At 39.2% G+C, this 21,040-nt stretch overlaps 1 protein-coding gene across 1 annotated transcript in view; it reads right to left on the bottom strand.

The window, feature by feature from the left end:
* Positions 1-296: 296 nt before the first annotated feature.
* Positions 297-21,040, bottom strand: part of DUSP8 (dual specificity phosphatase 8) — a gene marked incomplete at both ends in the record, with an annotated part of 88,277 nt that continues 67,533 nt past the window's right edge. The window contains 4 exons of the mRNA XM_081319872.1: positions 297-1,416; positions 2,411-2,534; positions 6,799-6,958; positions 8,197-8,363. Coding sequence (XP_081175998.1) covers positions 297-1,416; positions 2,411-2,534; positions 6,799-6,958; positions 8,197-8,363 — 1,571 coding nt within the window. The remainder of the gene's footprint in view (positions 1,417-2,410; positions 2,535-6,798; positions 6,959-8,196; positions 8,364-21,040) is intronic.

Genomic DNA, 21,040 nt, shown 5'->3' with positions numbered 1-21,040 from the left:
AATGTGATTGTGGTTCGTCGTGGCGGTGGAGGTAGGAACCAAAGGAGGCACTAAGCATGCACCGTTATGTTTCTTGACTTCAGATTCCTTTAGCTTTTTGCCTTCGTTTTAGCCGATATGCCCTTTGGAAATGCACACGGGCACATGAGAAAATGCTCTTTAACACATACCCACACCCACACCCTCCTCAGTTAAATATGTCAGCAATCTTCCTCCTCATCCCTACCTCCCTTCCCCCCCCCCCCTGCATCCCTAGATGCACCCACACTTGCTCTCAAATCTCACACGGTGAAAAATCAGGACACCTCAATGATCTCCATGCTGCCCGAAAAGCTAGACTGTTTGCTAATTTTGCCCAGGTCTTCCCGAGATCTGCTCTCTGATAAGGTTTCTTCAAATTCCATTTGGCAGCTCCTCCTTTTGAACTGCTTCTCGGGCATGGTGTCCTCGTGCCAGCTGTGTCGCACCTCTCGCTGCTCTCCTCGTTGCTTGTCCCTCAATCTGATCTCACAGCTTGCCTGGATTGTGCTGCAGCTGAACGAGGAGTAGGTGGTGGCACTGGCAAAGAGAGTCCCACTCCCGCTGCCTTTGCTGCCTGTTGCTGAGTCTGTGCTGAAGTACCAGGGGTTCTCCGTAGAAGGCGTGCTTGGGGATTCCATGTGCATTCCCCAAGTACCAGCAGTGGAGGGGGTTGTGGCTGGCTGGGCCAGCTGCTGCCCTCCATTGGGAAGGCTCAGCCGAAGGGTCTGCTTGAGATTGTCCTCCGTGCTGGTGCTTTTGTGCATGGCACACATCCCGCTGAAATTCAGGCTCAGCCCATGGGCAGGGGAGCCTGCTTGGTGCCTGTGCTTCCGTCGTTGTCGTACTTTGGCCTCTAGAATGAAGTCAGGTCCACTGGGCCAGTCAGAACCATCTGGAACAGGAGAGAACTGACACGTACCATTGGGACCTGAAGGGCTGTCCAACTTACAAAGCTTGGGAGTTTCCCCTACTTCTGTAGGAACTGGGATCTCCTGCCTTTGAGTAGGACAGTAGGCTGACTTGATGTCCAGAGAAAAAGAACGCTTTAGCCGGTTGGTGTCTTGGATGCGCTCAGAAGATAAATGCAGCCCATTGAGTCCTTGCTGCAATGCCATTGGTGAGACAACCTTTGAAATTCCTAGTGATCGTTCAGAGTCAATGGAGGATGTTTCCAAGATTGTGCTTTTTAATACCTCCTCAGGCTTTTCCGACACAGACAGAGTCTGGGGTCTATTACCTTCACAAGTCTCAAAGTATTCTTGCTGGGGTTCCCCTTCACCTTTCTCTCCTTGGGCCTTCAAAGCTTTGAGTAGCTTCAAACTTCTCTCGTACTCTAGGAGTTGACCTAAGAAGTTGAAATTGGGGGATATGGAGGGACGTCTGTCTTTGACAAACCTGTCGGGGCAAGCAAAGAGCCATGAATTATTACATGGCATTTTCTTACTTCCAAAGATACATTTTACAGATCTTGAAAGATTTTGAACATCTAATCAGCAAGCCGTGGTTGTAAAAGATTCTTAAAAACTCTATAATTCAAAGCAACACTAGAAACTAATTATATTCATCTTTCCCACGTGCCCATGGCTTTAAAAAGTAGATATATATTTAAGGATCTCTCCTTGTCCAATAGAGGATCAACTGTTACCAAGTTCCACAAATTTCAAGGGTTCAGCAAAGTGGCTATAGATGTTGATTCCATACCCATATAAAAGCTCTTACTTTTGGGCACCAGAGACCAGTTCAGCGGAGAGAGGTTTTTCCACGGACCGGAAAATGTGTGGCTTTGTGTGCTACCTGCATTCCGTGGATGGGGCTTTGCATGTTTGTATGGACCAGTTGCTTGCATGCCATGGACCAGTACTGGTCCACAGACCAGGGTTTGGGGACCCCTGGAATTGAGTATTAGTTCAGCACTTAATTTTTTTTGTTCAGTCTGCCTTATCAGTTTTTAAAAAAACCAAATTTACTCTGAATCACAAAATGACTTAAATTTACCTGTGAGTGATCCCAAACATTCAAAGAGTGGGAGCCAATCAGCAGGCTACCGCAAGCCTGACAGTTACGTAAATCAGCTTCTAAGCTTACACTAAGAAACCGGCCCACAAATTAAGAATTAGAGCCTCACAAAAGGCACATCATTGATGGTGTTACTTTCTTTTTATGTGCTCCACTTGTCTTTTTGTGGGGGGGGTACATAAGAGGGGGAAAAAAGCTTGACTTCAAAAACAGCTATTAAAAAATAAAAATAAAACCTGTCCTAAGGAGCTTTTGAGGATTGGGTGGGAGGGGAGAAGGGAAGGTGGGGTGGGTGGGGAAGAACCAGCCAGCCAACTATTCTCCTTGGAAAGGAAAAAGAAACAGCATCTTCTGGAAATTTGTAGAAACCTACCTGTAGGCATCATCTGAAGACATGCCCATGGTCTTCATGATGTACGCAATGGCAATGGTGGCCGATCGGGAAATGCCTGCCAGGCAGTGCACAATCACCTGACAGCTAGAAACCTTGGCCTTATCTGCAGCACAAGAAACAATAAACATAGTTTATTGTTGTTAGCATATGGTTGTTTATGATTGTTTTTTGTTTTTATACCTTGTATTTAGCTCTGGGAAGTCGGGGGGGGGGGAGGGGGGAAGGGGGGGGAGGGATAGGGAGGGCTAGGTAGGGGTGGGCGGAGGGAGGGGGGAGGGATTGTTAAAGATAAAATGTATTGTAAAACTTTTCAATAAAAAAAAAGAAAGCAGAGGTCACTTCAAACAAAGACATCTTAAAGACTACCAAGACTCCTTTCAGATTTGGTGGAGTAAAAGCAGCTCCGAGAAAGCTTATCTTACCAAATCTGAAATCTTAAAATGTGTCATAAACTTCCTTGTTGTCTTTGTTGCAGACTAACATTGGTCTCCCTTGGAGGCCAGAAGGAAAAAGCAAAAAACTGTAGGAACAAGATATTTAGCTCTGCGCAGGTGGATGCTTTCAGCCAAAACCTGCTTTAACTAAAGTGAAACCTTGTTTTGATTGAATAACTGGGAGATGGGGGGATGTTCACTCTGGTAATCTGATCACCATGGCATCATAGGGCCATATATTTCATCCTTTGTTTATTGACATCCTTATGCAAATCACATCATTTGTATAGTAATGTCATTATGTAAATTATGGACTGTTGCAAATTCCATTATATTAAAGTTTAGGTTTCACTGTGCTTGTCATGCTGGTGACCCAGCTCTTGCATTTAGCTTGCAGCCAAGAGAGGGAATCTGAGGATCTCAGACTACAGCTCTAATTAGCCCAGCCAGCATGGCCAGCAATCTGAAATTTAAAAAAAAATGATGTAATCCAGTTGTATGTTCCATATATAATATGTGAATCAGAGAACTTGCATAATGCAAATTTAAAATAGTTTAAAGGAACCGAACAGGCAAATATGTCCACTCATCCCTTATGAGGGGGTGATTTGATTCTTACAGCCTGGACTATGGCTGTCTATTTGACAATCATTTGCAACAAATTGTGTTGCTTTGACATGATAAAAATTATGGAACAAATAAAGCCTGGATTAAAAATCTGGGCACAGAATTCATTTATTTAAGCATAGCATCAATTAAATAAGTCAACAGATATCAGCATTGTTTGCAAATGTTTCATTCATTCATTCATTCATTCATCCTGTAGATATTTTGGATATCAACATTCCTAAATCCTAAAAGGTCATTCTGGCTCTGAATTATGGGAGTTGATTCAATACTCCGGAAGGTATCAGGATGATCAAGAGTGTTTTCACAGACTTCCGGTGGCGGCGCGGCGCCGGAGACAGCCCTTTCGGGCTGCCCGCGGCTCAGCTGTGTTATTTCCACCCGAAACAGCGCCGATCAGCTGTTCGGGTGGATTTGAAGCCCCCTCCTCGGGAGAAGAGGAGGGGGTGAGCCCCCAGGTAGGGGTTGAGTTCTCCGGGGCCGCCTGAGCTTAAAGCTTGGGCGGCTGAAGGATCGAACTCCCCCGTAGCCTGGGTTGCTCCCAGCTGGTCAGCGTCTCTGCTCCGTGATTTCTGGAGCGGAGCCAGGCGTTTGTGACCACCCCTGCCAGAAGGAAAGACTATGGAATAAAAGGAGCAGGCAGAGCGGTACAGGAGGAAAAGGTGAAGAGGACTTTTATTGCTGCTTTCTAGCTTAATGGATTTTATAAATTTAAAAGTGAAAGTGCGTAGTAAGTGAAAGTAAAGATGGCGGCTAAACCTCCTCCAAAAGCTCTTTGGAGTGCTGGAACTTCTCCGGTGCAACAGTCATCATTGCAAGCGTTCCTTCTTCCTGATGTATTGACACCGAAGGATTTACAAGATGCTCTCGGAAAATATGCCCAGGTAATTCTGGAAGCAATGGGTGATAAATTTGCAAAGATGGAGGAGAAGTTGGAGAAACTGGAGGAGAGAATAGAAGAGAGGATGGAAGAGAAGTTCAGAGTGATGAAGGTAGACATTTTGTCTTCAGTGTATAGAGTGGCTGAATGTGTGGAAGATTTGGATGAAAAAGTGGAAGATTTGACTCAAAAAAATGCCATATTAGAAGTAAAAGTACTGGAAAATGAAGATTTAAGAGACAAAATGGACAAAGAATTGAGTCTTGCTCAATATTACCAGATGCAGTATGCTGTTAGAATCAGAGGTTTAAAAGAGAATATTAAGGAAGATCTAAAGCAGCTGATTTCTGAGGCTCTGGAAGTAGTATTGAGTCAGCCAGCATCTGAAATAAAGGGAGGCATGGATAAAGTGTTTCGTGTGAATTCATGGATTGCCAGACAGAGAAAGCTACCTAGAGATGTGGTGGTTTATTTTGTAAAGAGGGAAATTAGAGATGAAGTTATTCAAGCTGCTTATGGTACTAAAGTCGTGATTGCTGATCAAGAAGTTTTGGTTCTAAAAGAAATTCCTCCAAAGATTTTAAGGAGAAGGAAGGATTTTACATTTTTAGTGCAAGAGCTCAAGCAACGAGATATAAGGTTCAGATGGGAGATTCCAGTTGGGTTGATGGTGATGCATGAAGGTAAAAGGTACCGTTTGACCACTGTGATGCAGGCGCGTGATTTTTACAATAACGTTTTAAAAGCAACCCCACTATCACTTCTGGAAGTTGCAAAGGGATCTGGACAAGGAGAACACCAAGAGGCTGAAGATGGACAGACAGAGGAGAATGGTGCTAGAGGAGATCAAGCTACAACTTCTTTGGATGATTCTAGAGAGCAGAGGGTGACGTGTGCTGCTTTAAAACGATAAAAAAAAAATAAAAGAACAAGATCAGCAGAAGTCTATGGAATTTCCAAAATGTACTTACAGCCAAGTAGTGGGAGGAGCACGGCCTAAAAAAGATAGTCCTGTTTAAGCAGTGCTCCAAGAGCTTTGGGATGATATGCATGGCAACTAAATTTTTAATTTGGAACGTTAATGGACTAAATTCACCACAGAAGAGGAAGAAAGTTTTTTAATATTTAAAACAATTTAAGATAGATGTTATATGGTTGCAAGAAACGCATATTAGGGTTGTGGACCAAAAGTATTTATCGAACTCAAGGTTGGGCACGCAATTTGTTGTTTCTGCAATGAATAAGAAAAATGGAGTGGTTGTTTATCTTAAAAGTGCTTTAACAGCGGACTTAATTGAAGCAGATAAGCATGGAAGATACGTTATGATAGAGTTGCTGCTAGTAGGTAAAAAGATGCTTTTAGTTGGATTATATGCTCCTAATCAACAAGAAGTTGACTTTTTTTAGTTTATTTCATACAAAGCTTATCCAGTTGGATTATAAAATTTTTATTTTTATGGGGGATTGGAATGGTGTTTTGGATGTTCAGATGGACAAGGCTGGAGCTTTAAAGCGCGTCCCAAGTCATGCTCGACTGCCTAAATCCTCTTTTGAAATGAAGGATGACTTGGAACTGCGAGATATTTGGTGTGAAAGACATTCATATGAAAAGGATTATGACTAATGACTTTTTTTTAAGGATTAAGAAGGTGAAGATATGTGCAAGAACTATTTCTGATCATAGCCCAGTTTGGCTAGAGATTTATAAGGAGAATAAGGAGATTTTTTTTTATATATATTCTATATTAATAGTGTTTGTAGTTATCCTATGTGAGCTAGAGAGTGATAGATTTTAGAGTCTATGGTTGTTAGCATATGGTTGTTTATGATTCTTTTTTTCTTTTTTATACCTTGTACTCAGCTCTGGGAAGTCGGGGGGGGTGGGTGGGAAGGGGGGGAGGGGTAAGGAGGGAGGGATAGGGGAGGGGTAGGGGGGACTGTCAAAGATAAAATGTATGATAAAACTTTTCAATAAAAAAAGAGAGTGTTTTCACAGACAATCTGAAGCACTGCTTACATTCTATGTCTTAAGAAATAAATTATTTCTTTGTACCCATATGCAGTTGTTTAACAAATAATATCTGACTGAGCCTGGCTGTTCTGAAGTTTAAAAAGCATATTCATCAAAGGAAGGAGCAGTATTGTCTCAATTAGTTACTAATTGTTCCTCTGTGGTATCCAAATTTACATCAGCCTTATAATCTGGCCATCAGCCCCAGGAACTTGTTTTGTGCAAGGGAGAAGGTCCGTCTTCCAAGGGCAGGCTGGTATTTTGCACACCGTAGATCTTTAAAATATGGGATCAATGGAAGGGGAGAGAGAGGGAACTGAGCAAATTGGTCATCATTTGCCACCACACCAGAGTAACTGAAAAGGTATGACATTTTTTCCCCCCAAGAGCTCTTTACCAATAAGCCTGGTCTTACCAATGAACTCAATCGATTTATCCAGCCAAGGAAGCAGTTTCTCACAGTAATTGTCATTGACTGGAATGCGCATGAAGTGACTGTCACAGATGAAATCGGGTTTGGGACATGAATTGCTGGCGTTGAGAACATAGCTGATCCCATTCTGGGTCATCAGGTCCTGAAGGGAAAAAAAAGAGCTAGGTTCTTTCATTTGTCACTGAGTGCAGAATCCTCTCCCCTATTCTTCCAGAGGTTCCAATTATGCTCTAGTTTTAAGAGGCAGTGGAAATCCAGAAGATATTGAACTACAGTTCTCAACAGCACAGTCAGTATGGCCAAGGAGAAGGAGGCAAGGAATTACACATCGACAATGTTGAGAAGGTTACAGATTTTCCACTCCCAGTACATTGTCCTCCTTTCTCTCTTGCACTGTATCTCCTACTAGACTGTCTACCATCAGGTTTTGTAGCCATAGAGGGCTTCTATGTATTTTAGCCACCAGTTGAAAATTGTTGAGCAGCTTCTTGTCATAGCAAAGAGCTGTACCTTCACCAACAATGTCAAGGGCAACACAATGTTCCTCTTGTTGAGTTAACCATTTTTTTTCTCCACAGTCCCTGTGCTTAATGCTTATTAACCCCAACCTCAAATTCTAGGAGCCAGCCAAACTGCCCAGCTTACATTCTTAGCATTTTTTTCATTCTTGTGTCTTTCTACTCCCTGTATAAAATGTTATTTTTTTTCTTCTTTTTGCACCTCTAATTTAGATGCTTCCTCCCACCTCCTTGTGAGCAAATACGCTACTGGCGCCCTCCTGCCTGGGATACATGCCCACTGATATTGTAATAATGACTTCTTTCTTATTCTCTCTCTTCCCTGCAGTCCTATCATAGCCAAAGCATTCTGGCACCTTTTGAAAGGACAGTGCTGCTCCCTCCCTCTCTGCCTTTCCCAATGCCCATCTTTATGCATTCGGGGGCCCTCTCAAAAGGATTTTTTTCTTGCAGATGTAGGCTGCACTGCCTACACTCTCTGGCACCTCAACTTACCATCAGTCACAGCTGAATGCCAAGGCTAATACCTCATCCTCTGGCTGGACATGGAAAAACTGAGGTCAGTGTTGTTCTTTAGCCTGGCTGGCACCGTACTCTGGCAAGACAAAACTGGCTCCCCTCACATAACATTTCTTAGGGACAGCCTCACCATCCTGACATTCCCACTGCTAATGCCTTTTATGCTTCAAGGGAAGTCTATGAAGTCTCTCTCTCTCTGCACCCTTCAGAGCTCCAGATAGACACTGTTGTTCAACTGGGTGATGTACGATTGCCCACAGGGAGCAAATGACTCGTGGTGCCTTTACAGAAGAAGATACAGATTCTACAAGACAAGCCCAGCTCCCTCAAAACGACAGAGTACCTTATTTAAGACATCTTTCTGGGAACCTAGGTAGAGGTGAGGCAAGATGCGTGTTGGGCCAACATTGGCCACTGGCAAGCATGGCTGCGAGATACTCATTGGCAGGATGGCAGTTGGTTTTCCTTCACAGAGTCCTGGGAAACAAGACGAAAAGGTGGCAAAGCCCCCTGAAGGAAAGAAAGGAAGGAAATAGGAATTAGGAGCAATGTTTTCTTGTTCATTAACTGCGTTTTGCTTGTAATATTCTACACTCATTCTAATCACCTATCACTTCAGTACCGAACTAAACTTTCTATCTGTGGAACTATTTGGCCAGAGAACATTTCAGTACAGCCCTTAGCTTTCATTAAAAAATTAGACATGCATATAAAAGCAAATAACTGATTTTGGTGACAGATTCCCCCCCCCAGGCAATTTACAAAGGGAATGTACCTGTTCCTAGCTAGGAAGAAAGCATGGCTCTTGGGGATATTGCGATAGCTGTCCTGGTGTTAGGCTTTGTCAATGTGTTGCATTCCCACAATCTTCAACTTTCCTTTTTACTTGCCTGCTACATTGTCTCCTTGTTTAGCCACTGCCATCTGTTCCAGAGATTTTGTCATTAAATGAAATGGTCACTATGTGAACACATAACTCGGAGACAGAGGAGAAGATTGCTGGTTGCTACAAAGATTGCTGGTTGCTGCCAGCTCATTCAGATAAAATTCATGCAACCTACAGTATATCAGTGTTACTCTGACTCCAGTGTTTCTGATTGTCAGGTGCAGAAATGTGGTTATAAGCCAGTACGTTGGTTGGAGCATGAATTTATTTTACTACTATTTATTACCATTGTATTTGCAAATGATGGCTAGCTAAGGTAGTTGCTAAATGGGGAATAGCTGTTTTAGGATCAGTATTTCATTAGCATCCATTGTCATCTCTCTTAAAAATTTCCTGATCTGCTATTTGCTAAAACTTGTTAATGTGGGTAATATTCTTTTACTTTCTTACATATCTTAGTATTATGAAACTATTACTCAGTTAAGAAACATAGTTAAACAAATATTAATGTAAAAAAAGAGAATGAGCAAAGAAAGTATGGTTAGAAGGATGAATTAAATTGTTAACTTCACTTTCTCATCCCTCCTTAGTTCATTTGATTCATTTTCCATATCATTTTGAAATTGTTAAAAATACGCATACAAATGTTACTAGAAAAATCCAATTCCCTTATATTATTTTTTATTTCCTCCATACTTAATTTTGTGGTTTTTCTTTAAATTCAGATATGTACACCACAAATTTGTGAGAACTGTGACTATTAGAAGATAAGTATATTCTACTTTGCACATTTATTTAGTAAATAGCAATAGCATTTAGACTTATATACTGCTCCATAGTGCTTTACAGCCATCTCTAAGTGGGTTTACAGAGTCAGCATATTGTCCCTAACAAACTGGATCCTCATTTTACCAACCTTGGAAGGATGGAAGGCCAAGTCAACCTTGATCCAGTGAGGATTGAACTCCTGGCAGCAAGCAGAATCAATCTGAATACTGCATTCTAACCACTGCGCCACTATCGCTCATGCACTTTTTTAAAAAATCAGAACTCAAATGGATACAATTCGTTCTTCTTTCTTTAAGCTAGATTGTTAAAAATCAACAAAACAAACTGGAAAAATGAACCTCAAACCTACATTCCATAGTTCTAAAAAACAACTTTAATAAATTTAAATCCAATAAGAATCAATCAAATTCTCTCAAAAGAACGAGTAAGTATTTTCTAGAATTCTTCAGACTTATAGCATATTGTTCAAATAGGAATTCTGGATCGTTGGAGAAATATACTATTTTTGTGGATAAATACTTGAAAACAATTATATAAACCAACAAAGGAAATCACTTAAGACTTTGATAAATAACTGTATTTCCTAAAGCAAGAGAGGGATACTTACGTTTCTGTCAAGACAAAGCATCAATTTGCATATATTGCATGCTCCAATAAAAATCTACATTTTAAACCTAAGATTAATGAGTTAGCTCATTTATCATATGCATTAATCACTTCATTCTTTCAGTGCTTACTGTAATGACAATGGCTGCATTTTCCATTCACTCTTGCTTTTCCTTTTTCCAAAAGCCAATTTCAAGATTGTCTGTTTATCACCCATTGATTCCAACTGTTTACAGAATCTATGCCACCTAATAAAAATCCCAAGTCTCTCTAGAGCACCGTGTTATTTTTTGACATTGCTCTTTCAGTATTTTACAGATCACTATCCCCAATGCATGAGCAAGCAGCACAGGTTGCACATTTTTAACTGATTACAAAACAACGGAGTATCTTAGTGATGGGAAGTAGCAGACAGACAGTGTAAAATAAAATAATAAAATAAAATAAAACAAAACAAAACAAAATAAAATTAAAATAAAATAAAATAAAATAAAATAAATAAAATAAAATAAAATAAAATAAAATAAAATAAATAATCTGCAGGGGGGAGATGGGCCGTAAGCGTGTGTGCATGTGTGTAATTCTAGGAAAGCAGGAAATAAACTACCCGGACTAGAATTTGGTCAGGGCTTTGAGGGATAATTTTACTCTTCATTTATAAATAGTCCTCTTGAGAATCTTTAGCGGTCACATGTGAGTGAGATTTGTCATCTGAGAAATGGCAGACTGAACAGTTGCCAGTGTTGTTATATCCTGGTTTAAGAGGGTCTAAGTCAAGAGAATAGCTTTGAGCAATGATTTTAAAAATGTTCATCATTAGAAACCATTCCTGTGTTGATTTTTTTTAATCAAGGAAAGCCTGCTGTATTGCGGAAAATTGATGGCCATTTTTCCATGTGTGTTATAGCATCACTTCAGATTAGACATGCTGAACTAACTGCTATCTGCTAAGAAATGAGAATATAATATTAAGTTTTCAAGTGATGGATCAATTCCCGCATATACACAAAGGTCTGTGCCTGTTATACCAATCCAGGATTTTTAAAAAATAAAGAAAAATGGTCCTGCAAGGTGTTTCTGAGTTGAAGATGTGTCCCAGGTCTGAAAAGGTAGAAAGTTATGGATCTAAACCACATCCAAGACTTTCCCATCTTTGCACACTTCTAAAAGAGTTTTTTAGTTTGTTTCAGGTAAGCACTATATATTTTCTAATTGAGGAACACCTAATAGCACCTATCAGATTTATCCCTGAAGAACCATTTGAAGATTACTGAATGAACCAATCACTCCTAGGATCTTTCCAAAGCACTGATCCCATAATTTTAGATCTTGTTCCTTTGTCCATCACCAATCATCTCTGGTTGATTCACTGCCAATACAGAAGCTGGGTTTTTATAGTTGACGGAGACCCATGTCTGTTTGGCAGTGTTTCAGCATCTTCCTCCCTTTACTCTCTCTCTCCAGCTCCTACTCAAGTACGTAAAAAGATCTTTTCTAATTCATGTTCTGGCCACTGGCCAATTAAGCAGCCCCTTGTATAGGTTAATTAGAAAAACGAGTCTATACTCGTGGGTGGTCAAGGTATTTAGACAGAGATGGCAGGATTTCATTTCTGATCAAATCCTTTGAGCAAAACATATCTGATTCATGTTTTTCCATTTTTTTCCCCTGCCGTTTTTTTTAAACTGCTCACGCACTCCTTAGCTACATTTCCTAGAACTCTTCGCTGTGGGAGCCTTGCTTTCATTAACTCCTAATTCGGATCTAACAGTGTTTGTTTTTCCAGCAGTAAATATCAGACTGAAAGCAAGCAAAAAGTCCACTATTAACTGACAGATATTTCCTCTATGACCAGATAACTACTAAAACTATTGAAATTTGAGTTTTCAGGATCTCTTTGTCAATTTGAGATGCAGAGAGTTAATGCTTTTTGCAACACTCCCTCAACCAGGATATTAAATCAGAATGAATGAAATGAGATTAGTGCAGGTGTCCATGAGCTATGGTTACTTCTGTTTATTGCCCCTCTGCCTTTTGCATTCCGTTTCACCAGAGGAGTACACTCAGACGCATGTATAAGATGACAACTAGCAGTCAAAACGGAAGCATTCCAGATGCATTTCTATAAGAAGCCATATTGTACCTAGTACAGTACAACAGTTCTAGCTGTTAGTATCTCACAACATAAACAACTTAGTCTGTTGAAGAGAACGAAAGCATCTATCCTAACTGATTTATTCCTCAAGGCCAGGCTAAGCAGTACTGATGTCAGATCCGTGGATTTAGAGAAAGAAATATTTGACCTAACGCTGCAAGAAGGAGAGGGTTTTTAGCAGCAAAAATGATGCAAAGCATGCTATGCAGAATCCTCCCTCTTTCTGCTGATCAACCTTGTTTGCCCCCCCCCCCCCAAAAAAAATCACTCCAAGTATTCAGAACTCAAGAATGATCAATCTTCATCATGTCCATCAGGAAAAAACCCCTAGGATTTTATATATGGTGATGGCAGAAAGATTGCTCTATGCACAAAATTGGAAGGATGCCTCGATTCCTACCATGGACGAATGGTTACAAAAGCTGGATGGAATTAGCAGAGATGGCCAAATTGACTGTGCTGATCAAAGAAAAGAACATAAGTATTTTTGTTTCTATTTGGAAACCGCTACTGGACTTTGTGCTTGTGGTAGAAAAAAGTGATATTATGATTTTGGGTTTTACTCATTAGACTGATTTGCCTATACAGAAATGGCTGGTGCATATTACTATAGAAATATAAAAAGTTGAGATTTGATTTTAATGTCTGATTTTACTGCAACAGAGAGAGTTGGAAGTCAATGCCTTTTGTTTCTTCCCCTCCCTCTCTTCACACCTTTTTTGTTTCCTTTTTTTCTACTATTGTCCCCTACTACTTGCTTTTGTATTTTTACATTTCATGTTATAAATGAATAAAACTAATAAAAGAAGAACAAAAAAAAAACTATGATGATTTTTATTCTACATATGTGTTAATGAATATCCCAGCCACAGAACCTGTAAAGTGCTGTGAACTGGTAGTACAGCATCAATACATCACTGTTTGATTCATATTTCATTATTTCCTAACTGTAGTACTGCCTTCCTGTCATATGGGAGTATTAGCAAAGAGTATTCTCACAGGACATTACAATGGGTAATACTATGTAATGGTGCCGATCCTATTCACCCAATCATAACTTTCCCCAAGAGTTAGCCCTACAAGTCCTGGAATCTATAGAGTAAGTCTGGAGGCTAAAACATATAAGGAACGGTTGCTGGAACTGGGTATGTGTAGTTTAATGAAGAGAAGGGTGAGGGGTGACATGATAGCAGTGATCCAATATCTCAGGGGCTGCCACAAGGAAGAGGACGTCAAGCTATTCTCCAAAGCACCTGAAGGTAAGACAAGAAGCAAGGGATAGAAACTAATCAAGGAGAGAAGCAACCTAGAACTAAGGAGAAATTTCCTGACAGTTAGAACAATTAACCAGTGGAACAACCTGCCTCCAGAAGCTGTGAATACGCCAACACTGGAAGTTTTTAAGAAGAGACTGGACAGCCATTTGTCTGAAATGGTATAGGGTTTCCTGCTTGAGCAGGGTGTTGGACTAGATGACCTTTAAGGTCCCTTCCAACTTTATTATTATTATTATTATTATTATTATTATTATTATTATTAATAATAATAATAATAATAATAATAATAACCCATGTCAACCATTAGCGCCAGTCAATTTGAGTGTTCAGTTGACTGAGTTTCGTGTTTTATGAATAAAAGTTTTATATAATAATAATAATAATATAGAAAATGGCCATTCATTTATTTGTCTATCATGCTCATTTTCATCATAAGAACCGGGTCGCTGCTTGGATCATACAGATAGTTTTCATTTAGTGACTGCCTCATTTAGCAACCATTCACAGTTATGATAAAATATTAAACAGGGGCAACTGAAAAGAGCAAAGAAAAAAAAAGAGTAGGAATTCTGCAATTAGCCTTTAAGATTCCCGGTTGCTAATTTTTTATTTACTTTTTTTAAAAAAAAAAAAATTTAGAACCCAATATAATTTCATTGAAAATCCACGAGGAAATACAAGCGAAACGCTTAGCCTCTCTGAAGGTGGGGTGGCTTTTGCTTACAATAAAGGCTAGCTGCCTTTCCACCTTGAAATCAAGGGAGGAAAATAGAACAAGCAATTCCTTTTACAATTATGACTCTTTGGCAGGATATCTGGTTTGGGAACGGCATTCTCTTGGGCATGAATGGAATTGAGAGAGGGAATGAATCCCTAAGTGGAACAGTGTGGGTAGAAGCAGCTCTTAGGTTTCTTGTAGTTCCACCCTCTGGTAGGAAATTTGTCTGAAAACCTGGCAAGATACGAATTGCTTGTCCTTGGTTCAGAATCCCAAAGCAAAGCTGCTGCATTCTTTGACACTTTAGATAAGATTCCCAGTCAACCACTAATGTGTATTTGCACTGTGGCAAGTTGAAAATAAACAGAATGGATGTACGTAGAAATGGGATACAGCACTAAGAGAAATCTGGATTGTCTAGCTAGGTTCCATCTATTAGAAAGCACCTGGATATTAGCAAAGGTGGGAAACATCACGGCAACTGAACTTTTTCTGTTGTTGTTCGAAACGTTTTTATCGAATTATCAACTTTAGAAGTTGAAGAACTCACAGAGTATTCTATTTAATATTTTCTTTTTTTAAATATATATATATATATATATATATATATATATATATATATATATATATATATATATATATATATATATATATATATATATATATATATATATATATATATATATATATATATATATATATATATATGTTTTCTGAGGTTTTAGCGGGTGTTTGTATGTGGATCTTTGGTTATTCGGGTTTTTCCCCGCGTAGAACTAAAGGTGTAGGCGCAACGTTTCGACGGAATCCCATCCGTCATCATCAGGCTGGTGGCTTTAGCTTCCTTCTTCTGGGACACATGCTTCTCCCAGAAGAAGGAAGCTAAAGCCACCAGCCTGATGATGACGGATGGGATTCCGTCGAAACGTTGCGCCTACACCTTTAGTTCTACGCGGGGAAAAACCCGAATAACCAAAGATCCACATATATATATATATATATATATATATATATATATATATATATATATATATATATATATATATATATATATATATATATATATATATATATATATCCTTTTGTCCTCCCTTCTCAAATCTGCTCTGAAGACTTCTCCAACCTGCCATTACAGATTTGGGACAGTTTTATTGGTGGATGCCATTTCATCAGTGGAATGACATAACTGCAAACACCCAAGATCAACTTCCCTTTTTAAGCACCTTAAAGTATCCTAGTGAGGCAGCCTTTCATAGTCTGGTATCCTTTTTAGAAGGTGCAACCCTTAATAGCTTCCTAACTCTTAGTTTTGCTTAGACAATGTACTGTATACGGTTACACAAAAGGCTATTTACTGTACTATCCATAGGATTTCTTTTGGTCCGCACTGGAGCAAGAAAATTGCTTGAACTGATCACAGCAACCATAAACAATAATTTTGTACAATATCTCTTAAAACCATAATAGAAAGGCTCACGGCACTATGTTTACTTGTAATTTGCACATGCCTAAAATACAATCTAGCCCAGCCAAAAGAAACACTAGCAATCTGGCTATTAGCTGAACCACAACATGATTAAACTAGCACTCTAAAGTGCTTCTTACCATCTTTACATTAGCACTACACAAGCAAAAAGCTAAGCCAATTACAATACAGTATATTCAGCATTGAGGTATTCAGCATTCCTTGTTTCCATCAACATAAAGAATAGAAAAAAGAGAGGCTTGGCCTACAAGAGACGATTTTGAACCAGAAACCTTGTAAACACTCCTCCTTGTGGGAGACATGCTTTCCTACAGGAGCTATATGTTTCTTGGGTGAATATAGAGTACAAATGACCATGAGCATAAGATATGGGGCTTATTTAACATTGGAAAACCTACAAGGAATGTTGCTCTCAAAGTAGATAAGAGGAAATAATAGGGAATTTGTATGTTAGTCGTATGTGTTATTGTGCTAGATGTAGACAACACTACACAGAGACTGAATGTACCACCCTCTTGGTGCCTTTGCAGTCACAGTCTTATAACAATCCTTTTCTGAGCCTCTCATTTTACTGCTTGTAACCTCAAGCCATTGAATTTAATTAAGCCAGGAATAAACTTTCTTTCCTTGCATTTACCAAAATAAGCCTGAAAGAAGGAGAGCATGGTGTCTGCAAGGCACATTAACTACCGAGGCAAAGAATGTGGGCTTTTACATTTTTACACATATGACAATTGCTAAGCCAATGTTTGTGATGCAAAATATTCCATCTATTTTAAAAAGAGCAAACCTGAAAATAAAGGATTTGCAGTATCAGATCTTGGGAGTCAAGGCCATTTAGCTGGGGAGGCAAAATCCATCAGAGGCATACAAGTCAGCTTATGTTGTGAAAAGAGAACTTTGGGAATGGAATGGAATGGAATGGAATGGAATGGAATGGAATAGAATAGAATAGAATAGAATAGAATAGAATAGAATAGAATAGAATAGAATAGAATAGAATAGAATAGAATAGAATAGAATAGAATAGAATAGAATTCTTTATTGGCTGTGTGAGACTTTGTCTCTGGTTCATAAGCTCTCACTGTACATACCACAAGCAACACATACCTGCCATTTGTTTTGGATCTGTATAGGTAGTCCTCGACTTACGACTGCAATTGGGATCAAACTTTTCCTATAGTTAAATTTTCTACTTTTGTCCTAAGATACCCACCTAAGATAGATTTTTTCTAAATATATATCTTGCTTTCTGAACCTCATCCAACCCTGGTTTTATTCCTCGTGTTTTCTATATTGGGCATTTTAATGTTCAAGCATTTAACATTTTACACAGATCAATCAATTCAGGAACATTCAATGTGAAAAAAAAACCCCATTCCCTCAGAGATAGTGTGTTGGGGGGTTAACATGGCTGCTGAGGATAAAAAGCTTTAGGTGGGCCTCAGTTAAAAATAGGAGGATCTTCTCTCCGATACGTTTTCTTTCTCTTTCTGTTACACCAGATGAAGCATCAAGGTTAAAAAGAAATTTGAACTGATCAGAAATCTAAAGCAATCTCTTCTCACAGGGTCTTGAAATTAGGTTAAAGCCAAAGGAAATTAGCAGGTAAACAAGCTGAGAAGCGAAACGTCTTCAAGGAAAAATAAAGTCCAGTTGCCTTTTGAAAAAGGACCTTTGGGGCTGACTTCTTTGGTTTACAAGATTTTTTTCACGCATTTCTTGAAAAAAAACAAACCAGTGTTGGTTTCATGTAACAAACTGTGCCTCACAGAACTTTGTGAAGTCTCACAGAAACATCATACCGCTGTAACAAAGAGCAGAACATTCACTTCCACCTCTGCCCTATCCTGCTGCAATGTGCTGATTTTGGTATTTTGAGCCTGGTTTCCCCAGGTCAATGTAACATTTTTCAAAAGAGCAAAATGGGCAAGGCTCACCAAAATTTGGAATCAGGATTAAGCAGTGGTTTCAGATTTTTCTTAACAACCCCTTCACTAGACATATTTCTGAATGTAATGTAATGAATGTAACAAAAAAAATGTGAGTTAATGTAAAAAGGTCCAGTGAAAAAAGAACAAAGGAGCAAAATGAAAGCCAGCTGGGCCAGTCACTGTCTTTTAGCCCAACCCACCTCACAGGGTTGTTGTGGGGAAAATAGGAGGAGGAAAGAGAATTTGGCATGTTCTCCACCTTGAGTTACTTATAAAGTAAAAATCAAACAAACACACAGAAAAGGGCCAAATGCCAATTCTTATTTATGAAGTAAAATTCATCACATTTGAACTTGCAACCTATCAGATCAAACAACTCTACTGATGCCTATATACATGACAGGTTCCATTTAGCCCAAAGGTGTTTTGGGATGGGGGCTGGTTTATTCTATATATATTCAAGGCCTTTGAGCAAGATGACTGCCCAAATTGATCCTTGTTGGGACAATCAATATTTACTTCCCGAATAGTAAATATATGGTTATGCTGTTTGGCTAGCAGTGAAAATATGAACTTGAGAATGAACACAGTGCAAAATTTAGATAACTGAACAACATAAAACAGAAGTATAAGATCATTTCCCAGCTAAACCTGGTAATACATTGCTGGTACATTCTGTATCCTCATCTCTAGGTAAAGGTAAATACCAACTATTTACCTGTTGGTAAATAGTTATTGGTAAACCCAAATCATTAAAATAACATGAGTAAGATTCAAATTAATATAACAAAAAAGAGCTTTGCAAAGCATGTTAGTACAATAAAGCACATATCTAGGAAGTATCTTTCTTTTGTAAGGTTTACCTGGTGACTTGGAAAGATACACACAGAGACAACCAGAAACAGTTTTCAAAGCAGCCATGTGAACTTTGCAAAGGAAGTGGCTGCTTTAACATTTCAGAGAAAGCCTCTTTCTAAGCATAACTCTTCACTATTTCCTTCCAAGCATGTTTTTACATGGAAAATCAGTCTATGGGAATGTGCTAGACATATTTGATTATGATAACAGTTTTAAATCATCAGCAAAAATATTTTTTAAAAAAAATGAGACACTAAGGTATGTTTCAGAAATCAAATTTCATTTGAAAAACTTTTTTAAAAAAATACGTTAATTTATATCAACTTTTTTCTTGTCAGGAAAATTCCATTGATTAGCAACCAAATTGTTCAGGGTTGTTTTATATCTATATCTATATCTATCTATATCTATATCTATCTATATCTATCTACATCTATATATCTATATCTATATCTATATCTATATCTATATCTATATCTATATCTATATCATCTATATCTATATCTATATCTATATCTATATCTATATCTATATCTATATCTATATCTATATCTATATCTATATCTATATAAAGCCGTGAGTTAGCTTACCATCAGTACATTTATTTGCAATCTGCATTGTGGAATGAACCAATTGCACATCAGTCCTGAATTAATTGAAAACCAAACCATACAAAACCTTGTTCAATTATGGGGACTTCCGGTGGCGGCGCGGCGCCGAAGACAGCCTTCCCGGGCTGCCCGCGGCTCAGCTGTTTGTTTTTTCGCCCGAAACAGCGCCGATCAGCTGTTCGGGCGAAATTGAAGCCCCCTCCTCGGGAGAAGAGGAGGGGGTGAGGCCCCAGGTAGGGGTAGAGTTCTCCGGGGCCGCCTGAGCATGGAGCTTGGGCGGCTGAAGGATTGAACTCCCCCGAAGCCTGGGTTGCTCCCAGCTGGCCGGCGTCTCTGCTCCGAACTTCTTGGAGCAGAGCCAGGCGTCTGCGAACCATCCCTGCCTGAAGAAAGGACTATGATTTAAAGGAGCAGGCAGAGCGGTACAAGAGGTAATGGTGAAGAGGATTATTTTACTATACTCTCTAGCTTTTTGGACTTTTTAAACTTTAAGTGAAAGTGCGTCATAACTGAGGACTAAAAGATGGCGGCGAAACCTCCCCCTAAAACTCTCCGGAGCGGTGGATCTTCGCCGGTGCAACAATCATCACTACAGGCATTACACCCTCCTGAAGTGCTGACATCGAAGGATTTACGAGATGCTCTGGATAAACTTTTGGAATCAATCAATCAATCAATGGGTGATAAATTTGCACAGATGGAGGAGAAATTGGAGAAATTGGAGGAGAGAATGGAAGAGAGGATGGAACAGAAGTTCAGCGTGATGAAGGTAGACATTTTGTCTTCAGTGCATAAAGTGGCGGGATGTGTGGAAGAATTAGATGAAAAAATGGATGATCTGGCTCAAAGGAATGCTATATTAGAAGTAAAAGCACGGGAGAATGAAAATGCAAGAGAAAAAGTGGAAAGGGAGTTAAGTCTAGCCCAATATTACCAGATGCAGTTTGCTGTCAGAATCAGAGGTTTAAAAGAGAATATTAAAGAAGATTTAAAGCAGCTGATTTCTGAGGCTCTTGAAGTGGTATTAAAGCAGCCAGCATCTGAAATAAGAGCAGCTATGGATAAAGTGTTTCGGGTGAACTCATGGATTGCCAGACAGAGAAAATTGCCTAGAGATGTGGTGGTTTATTTTGCAAAAAGAGAGATTAGAGATCAAGTTATACAAGCTGCCTATGATGCTAAAGTGGTGATTGCTGAACAAGAAGTCTTGGTTTTAAAAGAAATTCCTCCAAGGATTTTAAGGGGAAGGAAGGACTATACATTTCTCGTGCATGAGCTCAAGCAAAGAGATATAAGGTTCAGATGGGAGATTCCAGATGGGCTGATGGTGATGCATGAAGGTAAAAGGTATCGGCTGATTACTGTGAAGCAAGCGCATGATTTCTACAATAATGTCTTAAAAGCAACCCCATTAACACTTCTGGAAGCTGGAAAGGGATCGGGAGAAGGAGAACATCAAGAGGATGAAACAGAGGAAAGTGGTGTTGGAGGAGATCAAGTTACAACTTCTCTGGATGATCCTAGAGAGCAAAGAGTAACGCGTGCTGCTTTAAAACGAGCAAAGAAAATAAAAGAACAAGATCAGCAAAAGTCCTCAGATTCTTCACAACGTACATATAGTCAAGCTGTGGGAGGAGCACGGCCTAAAGAACTTAGTCCTATCAAAGCTGTGCTCCAAGAGCTTTGGGAGGATATGCATGGCAACTAAATTTTTAACCTGGAATGTTAATGGACTAAATTCACCGCAGAAGAGGAAGAAAGTTTTTCAATATTTAAAACAATTTAAGATAGATGTTATATGTTTGCAAGAAACGCATATTAGACTTTTGGATCAAAAGCATTTATTGAACTCGAGACTGGGTACGCA

Source organism: Vipera berus, assembly GCF_964194415.1.
Source record: "Vipera berus genome assembly, chromosome: 1".
Taxonomy (NCBI): Eukaryota; Metazoa; Chordata; class Lepidosauria; order Squamata; family Viperidae; genus Vipera; species Vipera berus.
The sequence above is the reverse complement of the archived record's forward strand: the minus strand, read 5'-3'. Positions and strand labels throughout refer to the sequence as shown.